General features: G+C 42.3%; 1 protein-coding gene across 2 annotated transcripts in view; it reads right to left on the bottom strand.

Moving 5' to 3' along the window:
• Positions 1–12334, bottom strand: part of XPO6 (exportin 6) — a 94310-nt gene that overhangs the window by 22416 nt on the left and 59560 nt on the right. For both annotated transcript variants that reach the window (XM_008530942.2, XM_008530943.2), the window contains exons 10-12: positions 9262–9370; positions 7732–7824; positions 6524–6593 (exon numbers count right to left, since the gene is read on the bottom strand). In XM_008530942.2, the coding sequence (XP_008529164.2) occupies positions 6524–6593; positions 7732–7824; positions 9262–9370 (272 nt within the window). The remainder of the gene's footprint in view (positions 1–6523; positions 6594–7731; positions 7825–9261; positions 9371–12334) is intronic.

Raw genomic sequence — 12334 nt, 5'->3', positions numbered from 1 at the left:
GAATGAAATCTCCATGGGCTGACAGGTGGGACTCACTCCTGTTCAAAGAATACGGTGCACTCCGCATTCCATCCCAGAGGTGTGTAGGTAGCACAGTCTGGAACCCAGGCACAGCACTTGGATTGAGAACACACAGATTCCCTGCCACTTGCTGGTTCTGTGCCAGTGAACCCTTCTAACTTCAGTTTCCATCTTTAAAATGGAAAAAAATGCTACTATCTAATTCACTATTTTAAGAGCTAAGTCAGAATGCATAAGAAAACTCTGTAAACTATAAAATACTTTTCAATATTTGTAATAATTATGAATAACAAAGAGCTAGTGATTTCTAAGGCCTGAAACTTTTACTTTTCAACATAAATTCTTCAAGCTGAGTGAGGAGGAAGCAAAGATGAAGCACAAAAACATCCTTAACTCAGCCACCTCCTTGCCCTCTGGACCCTTCTCCCCACAAAGGTCCACAAAAGACGGTAAGAATTGCCAAGCCAGAAGAGAGCGCTCTAAGTCTGATAAAGCCCTCCTCACGCAAACAGTGAGATCACTGCCCGTTGGGGACCTACAGTCTCACCACTCCCTACACACTTTTCACACCTGCTCCCTCCTGCCGGCACTTCAAGTTTTTATTCTCTGTTGGAGGCAAAAGCGGCAAGCTGGTTATCACCAGGACCCTCCCACAGCACTCCACGAGCATCTTCCTAGAACCCAGATCTAAGCACACAGCTCCCCTTAAGCAAAGTGCCAAACCCTCCTGGGGCTCTCTCCAGCTAAAGGAGAGCCCAAACTCCCAGCATCAACTCTAGGTCTCTTGTGACCTTATCTCCTCCTCCTCTTCCACTCTACTATCATCTGGACCCACTGATTGACTCCCTGGCGCTTCGTGTCTCTGCACCTCTGCTAAACTGGTATCTCTGCCCGGACTGCCCATTTCATCCTCTGCCCATCCATGCCTTGCACGCTCTTACATAACCACCAGACTGACATAAGCATCATCTCTTCTGGGAGGTCTCCCCTCTCCCATCTCCCAACAGAGGGAACGTGCTTCCCTCCCCTCCTGCATTCCTCCAGGGCACCTCATGCACATATGGAGATAAACTAATATTTACAAGTCTGTCTCCTCACTACTATGAACTCCTTCATGCTGAGGGGCTATGCCCAGGATCGCACAGCACATGGTATAGAATGAGTGACCACAAAACAACAGAACAGAGAGCAAACTAAACAGAGCAGAAGAGGGAGTCTCAAGTGCTTAATTTCCTCATACTGCCCTTGGGAATGTTCACTTTATTATTTAAAGGTGAATATGGATAAGCAACACCCATAGAGAGGACCACAGCAAGGCCAAACATCTAAGAAAGTGGTGGATAAAGCAGCAAATCTGATGCCTCAAATCCTACACCGACTTCCAAGTGACAAGGCTGGAACAGAGCCTGTGACAGCCCCCAAGGGAGGACAGGAACCTGGAAAAGGGGTCACTTTGGCCAGGGCATTGTTATAGTGGATCACATCCCAAGAAGCAGGAGAACAAAAGGAAGGAGCAAATCACGGAAGGACCTTACAAGGGGAGACCTAGAGACAAAGGCCAGCTTTGACCTGCCCCCAATCACCTGGTTCCTCCCTCCTACAAACCACACAGAGAGCAGTGCCTCAGTGCAAAAAACAGGACTCTCAGCCTGCACGCAGCCCTGCAGAGGCCAATGGAGGGCATAAGCCAGCTCCTCTAGTCAGAGCCAGAGGATGACCACTCCACACCACCAGCCAGATGACCCCACAGAACAGAGAGAACCAGAAAGTATTTCTGGTCATGCCTGGTCACGTTAGAGGGAACAATGCCTCTCTCCTCATCCCCTAGTTAACAAAAGGGCCACTATTATACATCATCTGAATGTCAAGGATTTTCAGGGTTGTAACTATGTAATTGACTCCCAGGGTAAACTTCTAAGACCTATTGTTCCTTTGCACATAAACAAGCCTTAAAGCTCTGTGGGAAAGAAATTCTTATGAAAAATACACCCTAAAAATTGGATGGGGCTGTACCATAGGCCCCAAAAGAGATGAGGCCAGCTTTTCTTTCAAAGAGCAATATGGATAGGTTTTGAATCAGCATCAATAGCCCCTCACCCTCCCTGTAAGAACCCATCTTCATCTTCCACCAAGCTCTACCCTGATCACTAGTTTTCAACTTATTTGTTGTACTTAATACCTAGAACTAGGTACCCTTAGGTATACCTAAGAACTAAGTTCTTAAATATTTTAAGCATAAAGGGAAACATTCTGTGTTTCTCTTACAAACCAAAGAAAAATACCTCCTAAATCAAGTTTCCACTTGAGTACAGGTGCTAATAGGTAGCCACTAGACAGCTTCAAAGTCATCCTGACCAGGCCTTCCCCTCTTCCTCTTTGGCCCCTGCATCTACACAAAGGCATCTGATGCATGACCCTTTCCCCAGCATTGCCCCTTCTCCCTGCTCTTCAGCCTCTTCCTGGACACCTCAAATGAATGCCAAGGAACCCAATGCCTCTTGAGCGAGTCTTCCATTTCTGGAGAGCTTGCTCAAAAGCACAGGAAAAATCTGCCTCTCTATAATTCCTCCTCATGATTCCTGGTCCCCTCCCTTGAAGGTAGAACACAAAACAAACCTAAGCCTGCTGACACACGACAGTCTTGGGGAGGTGTGAAGACAGTTAACGTTCCTGCAAATCTCCTCTTGGCTTAAACACACCCCTCCCTGGGTCCCTTCCATTTACCACATCACCCACCTTCTGAGAACCTTGCCTTCTTGATCACTCCCCTCTAAACCTGCCCTAACTTGTCTAATAAAGAGCAGTACCTAGAACGAAAAAGAGCTTGCAACTGCTGTATATTTTAAATTAGTTTAGACCACATGAAATTGCTGATATTTGACTATTTCTGACCTAATAAAACTGCCATTCCATATAATTCAACTTAATACATATGTGCCATCTAAGGTTCATGTTAATCAAGACTGCAGCTGGTTCTTCCCTGCGCTTTCTGCAAGGCAGACAGTCACACAGGCAGTACATACTCCAAATCAAAGTCTCTGTCCCCACCCCCCAGCCCAGAAACGTCCTATCACCACCACTACAAACAGGTAGGGACTGCCTCAACTGGAGGGGGTGGGCTAGAGTTCTCACTGTGAAAAGCTGTTCAGATTCACCCACATTTTCTTCTGTTTGCCTAAGGCTCAGAATTCCCCCCAATGGCACAGAACATTTGCAAAGTGGAACCTTCACATGAGAATACTGCTACAATATAGGTTTTAGAGAAATAAAACATCACAGCTACACCAAAGTCCTATATTCCATAATCCAAGTCATATTGAAGCTGGCTAGATGTGCTCTAAGCCACACCCAAAGAACAGCTCCCTGGCAAGTCACTGCCCTGGAAAAAACATCTTAGTGTTAAATACAACTGAACTTTCTATTTTTGGGGGGGCTGTGGAGGTGTGAATATTAGCATTAGAAGTAGTCTACTCAGAGAACAAACAAGTCATAAATGAACCTGAGCAGAAAAATGTTAAGTCCAAAGTCTTATATACTGTGGATGAAGTAATCTCTTGGGCAGGAAAGTGTGCATGGCTAAATAGAAAAGTGAATAGGGTCACTCAGAGCAGAAATACTGCCCCAATGAGAGAAGACCTCAATGAGGAGGGGCAGAAACACACAAAATGGACACTTTAAGCCATGTGAGGACACAAATGCAGTACAAGGGGCATGCCAACCAATGAGAGGGTTTCTCAAACCACAAACGGTGAGAAAGACAGACAGAGAGAACAAAGGATGGCCTCCCATGGGTAAAAGGCACACAGCAACTGATGTGCCATGGTGACAACGTGCTTTGCCTTAGATATTACTGAGGAAGTAGAAGCTGGAAGATCAGCAGTAGTAAGCAGTAAGACTCTCATCCACTGACGCTCCAGAGGCCCAAGAATTAAAGGCTGGCCATAAGGTAAATGAAAATGAAAGAAGTGGGCTATAACGTATCAGGGGAAAAGATACCATGCTTCCTGTTAAGGGTAATAAGGCTGACTAACGTAGCATGGAGGTTACTTGCGGGGGCAAATGCCCATGGGAACCAGGGAACAAAATGTACTCAGTTTCCAATTTTTAATTGGTTTTGCATTGGAAACTTGACTTTTGAGCTACGAAGGGATGGGAGAATGCTTCGCCAAGGATGAGAGAGCTCTTTTTAAAACTGGAAATAAGTATTTCTCTGGCCTGAGAAGTCTGCCACTGGAGCACACACCAAGGAATAGTAGGGATGAGATTTATAAACGACCTGAAAGAGCCAAGCACACTGCGAAACTGCCAATAAACGGGCTTCAGTGAGAGCACACAGACGATATTCCATTTAGAGAAAAATAAATCAGAGCACCCTTCTTGGATGAGAAGCTCTAGGTTATCAATTATGCCTCAGAAAAAGGATAACTGTAGATTTTTTCCTGAAGATAGACTCAACATAATGCAAAAAAGTCAGCTATAACACTGAAAAGGAAACTTAGGGGTCAATTTGTTGGGGAAGGAGTACAAGCTCGATTTTTTTTTTTAATTTTGCTTTTTAAAAATTATTTTTATTTTTCCTTCTTCTCCTCAAAGCCCCCCAGTGCATAGTTGTATATTTTTAGTTGTGGGTCCTTCTAGTTGTGGCATGTGGGACACCACCTCAGCATGGCTTGATGAGCGGTGCCAGGTCCACACCCAGGATCCGAACCGGTGAAACCCTGGGCCACTGACGCAGAGCGTGTGAACTTAACCACTCGGCCATGGGGCTGGCCCCTGATTTTTTTTTTTTTTAAGATCAAGAATAACGTCTTTACAGGCCTCCCCAGTGGCGCAGCGGTTGAGTTCACGTGCTCCACTTTGGTGGCCTGGCGTTCACCAATTCAGATCCCAGGTGCGTACCTAAGCACTGCTTATCAAGCCATGCTGTGGCAGGAACGCCACATATAAAGTAGAGGAAGATGGGCACAGATTTCGGCTCCGGGCCAATTTTCCTCAGCAAAAAGAGGAGGACTGATGGCAGATGTTAGCTCAGGGCTAATCTTCCTGAAAAAAAAAAAAAGAATGATGTCTTTAGGGTGCTGAGTACATTCTAATTTGAATAGTGGCCCTGAGGGAGAGACCACCGGGGCACAATATTTTCCAAGAATGGATTCTGGAAACATCTGGAGCATTTGTATACAGTCAGAAGATTTTCATTAATGTTGAGAATATATTTTACAGGCATGTTTGCTTTGGAAATTTGTCTTTAAAGTTCTGTATAAGCTATTCTTAACCTATCTACAAAACCAGGGCCTTTACTTGGGACATGCCAAGTCCCATCAACCTCCTGGGGCCCAGTGGACTATTTAGAAGCTAATACAGTCATGGAAACAAGACATCACTGGCCACCAAGAAAGGCAGCCTCAGAAAGAGCCTCCCGTGGAGGCTCTGCCATGAAGAATAAGCTTGTCCAGGAGATGGGCTGCACCCTGGGCAGCTCTGCGCCAGCTTAAACAACACAGTTACACAACAGAGGGGCTAGAGGCCAGGGCCAGGCATCACTCCTGTAAGGAAAACACTGAAGAAGAGCAGTGCAAAACGACGGCAAGAGATGTGCTGCACAGCTGTTTTTACAAGCACAATATTAAGTCTGTGGTGTTTTCAGCTGGCAAAACGAATGTCAGATTTTAGTTAACTCAACTTTTTATCATTCCCCATTACAGCATCTTGGGACTAGCACTAAAAACCTATGTGACTTTGGGTAAATTAACATCAATTTCCTCTGTAAAACAGGGGTAAAAGCGTTAGTACTTATACCTCACACAACAGTTGAGAGAATTAAATAAGATAACATAAGCAAATAATACACTGCCTGGTATGTAACAAGTGTTCTACAAATGGAGGTTGCTATTATTATTACTATTAAGAAAATAACAAAAAAATGCTAAGCCTTAACCCCAAGCAGGTGAAAGCTGTAAATGGGAGCCCAAAGCCTTTCTCACTAGCTGTAGTCAGCACCGCCCAGGGGCCATTCGCAACAGGAGAGCTAACCACTGTTAGCTCTCAGCGTGCTCCGCCACAAGTCTGCCTGCTGCAGAGCTGCTCCTGTGCCCTCCTGATTTTAAACACCAGAGAAGAAGACAAGAGCACAGTGCAGGAAAGTCCAAGGCCATTTTTTTTTTCCAGTGCACTTGCTGGTTTAAAGGACATAAAGAAATATTCTAATTGCTAGGGTTTTTTTTAAAAGCCCTACTTCTTTGCTCCAAATTATCTTCTTTCTCTCTCAAGCAGCTCTTCGGAGGATCATATCATGGCCTCACCTTTTACCACTCCTATAGCTACTTTTCATCATGATTTTCCCTTTTTCAGTTTTCCATGTTTAGAAGTAGAGAGAGATGGAGCAACAAGGAAGTAAGTGGCAGTGGAGAAATTGTGTTCTGACAGCAAAGAAGGCAGTAATTAAGTATTAGCTCAATTTTTTTTTTGAAGAGTTGGTTAAATTAGAAAAGAAAAACCAGTTTACCTGACCCTGAAGTAACTATAAACTGCTGTAACCCCAGATAAACTTCTAAATTGTCCTGAAGAACTGGGAACTGAAAACAAAGAAACAAAGATTTAAAACAAAACAAAACAAAAACCATAAATGCAAGTTTTAACAGCATTTTAACATTAAAACAGTACAAGTCCCTGTGGGGAGAGGGGCCAGATAAAACTTTTCTCTGGGAACCTTGACATGCAGCTAAGAAGCGCTGGCTCCCTTCAGTGCCCCCTGCCACCAACAATTTCTATAATTGAAACCACCAATTAAGATTTGGAATAAGAAAGAAAACAACACCAGTTTGATACTTTTTTTTTTTCAAAACAAAGCAATGAATGCTGGGTATGACTATTATGTTCCCCAAAGAGGACATCAAGCCCCAAAATGACCTCCTAGAGCTCTGAGACAGGGCCTATCTCCCTTCAACTCCAAGGGACATCTTACCCTTGAGAAAAATATAGATACATCTGTATTAAAGTGAAAAGACTGGCCAAATTATGTGGAAGTCAGTTTCCCTTACTCATTTTGCAGACAGGACCTTCAAAACCAAGGCTGTATCTTTTCTTTCTAAAGCTGCCAACATACCATTAAGATAAAGATAAAACTTTAACGTTACAGATTCCTAAGAAAGGCAAATGGCAAAATAAAATGGCACTTTCCATAAGAGAAGAAAAGATACAGCTGGGTTGTACAATGCAAAGCGGACCCCAAAAAATTATCTTGCTTTGCAAGAAGAGCTGGACTTAGGAAATCTCCTCAAATAAGAAGCACCACTAAGTGAACGAAGTCAGTCCTTGTGACTGAAGATTCTAGCACATAAATATAGACAGAGAGTGCCAGCAATTTACCAAGGGTAAGCTTTACAAAGGCTAGCTTTTCAGCAATGTCATTTTTATAAATAAATTCTCTACTTGAACCAGGCACTTTTGAGCTACTGATGAAGGCTCAAAGGCATTAGTAAAATTCATATTCTATCCAAGAGTTTAGGAAAGAAAGACAGGGCTTCTAAAAGCTGATTTAACATATTTTGGGAAAATATTAACATTTGTTAAAATTGGTCATTATGGTAATTATTAATCTCTGTTTAACATATATATATTTTATAATACCAGTGAGCGAAAAAGCCTTACTACTCATGCTATATGTGCAGGGAAATAATTAGGCTCTTCACTCCCCTCCAAATGGTGAGTTACCAGTGTTGAGAAGGCGTGTGTGGGCAGGAGCTCCATCACTTTGGCCACTACCTCCAAGCTCTGGCGTAAGTACCGCTGCCACTCTGTCTGCTGCTGTGGGGGGAACACAGAAGGATCAGCTCTCCCAGACGGGCAGTCTTGTCATTTTCCCTGCCAATCTTTCCTCAACCTCAAGTCCACCCTCATACATAAAATTCTGGAGAAAAGGCAAATGACGGAACAAGATTATTTCATCCTTTAAAAAGGCCAAGCTAAAATATATATTTTTTAAATCCAATAAATTAATTTCATAAAAAGCTATTTCCTCAGAAAGCAAATGGATCCATGAAGAATGACCTACTTTTTCAGTCCTAGGAATACAGAGAGAAACAAGTCACTTATGAAACGCTCAAGTCCTTTCTAAGTCATCCCAGCTACAGGAATTGGTCACTCATTGCCTTCTGAGATGGTCCATTACCATGTTTCTGTAAGCATAACTGACTACATCAGTGCCACTCAAAGTACGGTCTACAGACAGGAAGCATCAGCATTTCCCGGGGGCTTGTTCGACAGGCAAATTCTGTGGAAGCACCCCAACGCCAGACCTCCTGAATCAAAATCTATTTAACAAGCTGTCCCAGTAATTCCTATCCATGCTAAAGTATGAGAGGCACTGGCCTAAATCACACAGGTAAGAAGTGAAGCTAAAATTTCCCAAGCACTTACTATGCACCAAGCACGCAGCTAGGCCTTCCACATGGGTGACCCTCATGTAACTGTCAACAAAGGTCAGCCAGACTTATCATTCCCTTTTTGGGAGATGAGGAAATTAAGGTTCAGAAAAATTCAGTGACCAGACCTCTAGCAAGGTCCCAAGGTTGCAGTGATTCAAATCCAGGCCACCTAATTCCAAGTACAGGGCTCTTTCTGGTCCCAACACAGCCACCCTCAGGGTCTTGAGCAGGCCACAGTCACTGTTATTTTGAGAGCCAATGACTTGAAAATTTTAAAGTGCATGGTGGTTAAGAAAAAGAACACTGGAGTTGTGTCCTTAAAGACATTTTCCTTATCAATATTGGGCACACCAACATCAACAAATTGAAGACTGATTTTAAGAGATATCAGTTTACAAAATAAACCGAAAAGAAATTCCCTTTCATTCCAGCCTTATCATTTAAGTATCTCTTTAACTATTTCCACCAGCATCCAGCTAGCTTTTATTTGTTGCCCAGAGTGGGGAGGAGAGGTATGAGTACAAGGCAGGGGAAATAGGCAAGATACACAGTTCTTACTACTTTTCACTGTGCATATGGCTTCTCTGCTTACATCTCTAGCCCATATAGGTAAAAATGCCTATAAAACTTTTTTTACAGTTCATGAACCCAGAGACCAGTAGGATATAAATTTCAAAAGTACAGTTCAAACTGAAAGACTACTCTGGCTTAAAAATAGATGCTCTCTGGAGCAGAAGGTTTACAGGTTCCAAGTCTCCATCTTGACTCATACCACAACGTGACAATGACTAAAGGTCAATTAGAGTGTGCTCCTTACATCGTCATCCAGAGTCTCGTCATCCAACTCCTCCAACTGGGCCTGGTTGTATCTGAACTGGATTCGATTCAACACCTCCGTGAGCAAGAGGACTAGGGCATCTTCGTACCTATGTGGAAGGGAGAAATTCAACATCAGGTGAAAAGCAGGCTTTTAGCCTAGGATTTTGAAAAGGCCTCCTGCACCATGAAGGAAATAGTGTCCATGTTGGATTATCATACACAAGAAGCATCAAACTAAAGTTTATGGGTTGGCAACTGTGTGTGTGTATATGTGTGTGTGAGAGAGAGAGAGACAGCATGTGCGAAAGAGGGAGGGAGAGAGGGTGTGTGAGTGGAACAGTAGCAGGGGTATTTCTTTATTCAACTCTATATATTGTAATACTCAGAGCAACCACTTAAAAAACTCATATAAAGAGATATAGCCAAACACTCAATAGATAGATACATTGAAAAGGAAAAGTAAATTTGTCTGCAAGAGTCTCAAAATAAATGAAGCAAACACTGAGAGAACTGAAAGGAGACACAGACAAATCCACAGTTATACCAAGAGTTCTCTTCCCTGGTAACTGACAGAATAAGCAGGATAAAGATGATGGGTAGGATACTATCAACCAGCCTAACCTAACTGGCATTTATAGAACATTCCACTCAACAAAAGGAGAATACACACTCTTTTCAAGTGCACAACAATCACCAAGAAGACTAGGCCATAACACAAACCTTAACAAATTGAGAAGAAGTGAAATCACACAAACTACATTTGCCAATCATAAAAAACTAGAAAATGTTGGGGCCAGCCTGGTTGCACAGCAGTTAAGTTTGCACATTCTGCTTCGGCAGCCTGGTGTTCACTGGTTTGGATCCTGGGTGCAGACAGAGACACCACCTGTCAAGCCATGCTGTGGCAGGCATCCCACATATAAAGTGGAGGAAGATGGGCATGTATATTAGCTCAGGGCCAGTCTTCCTCAGCAACAAAGAGGAGGATTGGCAGCAGATGTTAGCTTAGGACTAATCTTCCTCAAAAAAAAAACCAAAACAAAACAAAACTAGAAAACATTAACAAGATATGTGAAAAGTCTCCAAATATTTGGAAATTGAACAACAAAGAGGAAATCTCAAGAGAAATTAGAAAATATTTTAAACTGAATGAAAAGGAAAGTACAACATACTAAAATTTGATGGATAAAGCTAAGCAGTACTTAGAGGGAAATTTATAGCACTAACTGCTTATATATACAATGGAGATAAATCTATAGACCTAAAGTTCTGAGAGTTAAATAAAATTATACATGCTAAGGTAACTCCATGGGAGGTGCTCAATAAATATATGATTAACGAAAGAACAAATGAACAAAGAAATGAATAAACATGCAGGCAATAAAGAGACAAAATTCCAAGTCAGATAACCACAAAGAACTGAAGAATAATTCTAGATAGCTTTTTCAACTCAATGAAACAACTAAGACCCCATTCGCTTGCTCCCTGGGGCAGTCAACAGCATAAATTTCTCTTAGGAGGACCTGGAAAGCTACTGGAACCCTGATATAAACCTAGTTAACATCTTTTATTAATTATATCAAAATGTCATGCATCATAATGGCACTTCCTCTTCATCAAGCAGAATAACCCTTTCGGAAAAAAAGGGCAGCAAATTTTTCTCACACCCACCCACATTTGTTTACAGTCCAATATAGTGTCACCCAGAATCCCTAGCTGGCCTGTGACTAGCACTGCCCATATTCTCAAGACAAAGGGTTTCACAGGATATGACTCAATAACTTCAGGTTGCTTAACTCACTTCAGGTTTCCTCATCTTCCTCTGAAAATAAGTTTCTACACAGGTGGCTCTCTTCACTTTGACAAGCACAAAGAGAAGGAAGTGAGAGAAAAGGGAAGAGAACCAATATTTATGGAGCAGCTACTGTCAGCCAACATAGCTTACACACATTGGTTCGTTTAATTTTCTTAACAACTAGTAAGGTAGGCACAACCATCCCCAAAGTACAAAACAGGAGAAGACGACTGAAATTTAGGTCTTTCCACACCACCACTTCAAAATGGCAAATCTCCACTAAGAACCTCCTCAGCAATTTCGTTCAGCGGGGTATGTCACAGAACATTTATTCTATTAACACTAGGACTCAAGTTCTCTAAAGTCCCCACCAGCTCTGATCAAGAAACTCAAAAACGGAAAAGAAAAGAAAAGACACTCAAGCATCCTTACTGAGCAAGGAACAGAGCTCCAATTTCCAAGCTCCTAGGACCAAAAATAAATCCACGTACATTTGTGCTTCTAAATTTGTAGCCTACAATGCCTACCACTTTGCTGTAACAAATGATGCAAAACCTTAAACCACAACGGACAGGAACTGAGTGCTGCCTCTGTGACTTAACCACACCTATGTTTCCTATTACAGACACCAAGAAAACATTTTTGACTACTTCCTGCAAGATGAGTTGCTTCTGAAATTCTGGCGTAAACCACAAATTGATTCCAAAAGCACCCCAACTTCTTTCAGATATATTTTATCAGTTGAAAAACATCTGATCACATTTACATGCTCTTGGTCAGGATGAATGTGGTAACTACCAGTAGCCAGTGCTCTTTTATCAGCTGCTTCCTCAAAACAGTACATCTCTGATATATTGGGGTCTCTCATAACCTAAGGCAGTGGTTGCCAAACTTTCAAAACTTTCATTTAAAAACATTTGAGCACGCACTTGTATAAACGTATAGTATAAGAGATGACATGAAAAATAGACACATGAAAGTTCAACTCTTTTCTTTGCTCCCCTCAGGGGACTACCTTACACACCCCTCTGTGCAGTCTACCATTCTAGACCACCAGGGGGTGGCTGATAGACAAGGGGTTCCCCCAGATGACAGTTACTATTTAATGGCATATACCACAGACTGGCTTTGAAGGTTTGGGGTTTTTGTTTTTTTTTAAAGGCCTAAAAGTGTTATGTGTGTATTTTTTTTTTCAAAGTCATGAAAAATTAGAAAGCTTCATTTAGGATGATAATCAAGTGACCAAGGAGAAAAATCCCACTGTTTGAGGTCGTCA

Source organism: Equus przewalskii, chromosome 12, assembly GCF_037783145.1.
Source record: "Equus przewalskii isolate Varuska chromosome 12, EquPr2, whole genome shotgun sequence".
Lineage (NCBI taxonomy): Eukaryota > Metazoa > Chordata > Mammalia > Perissodactyla > Equidae > Equus > Equus przewalskii.
This window is presented reverse-complemented; position numbering and strand designations above follow the sequence as displayed.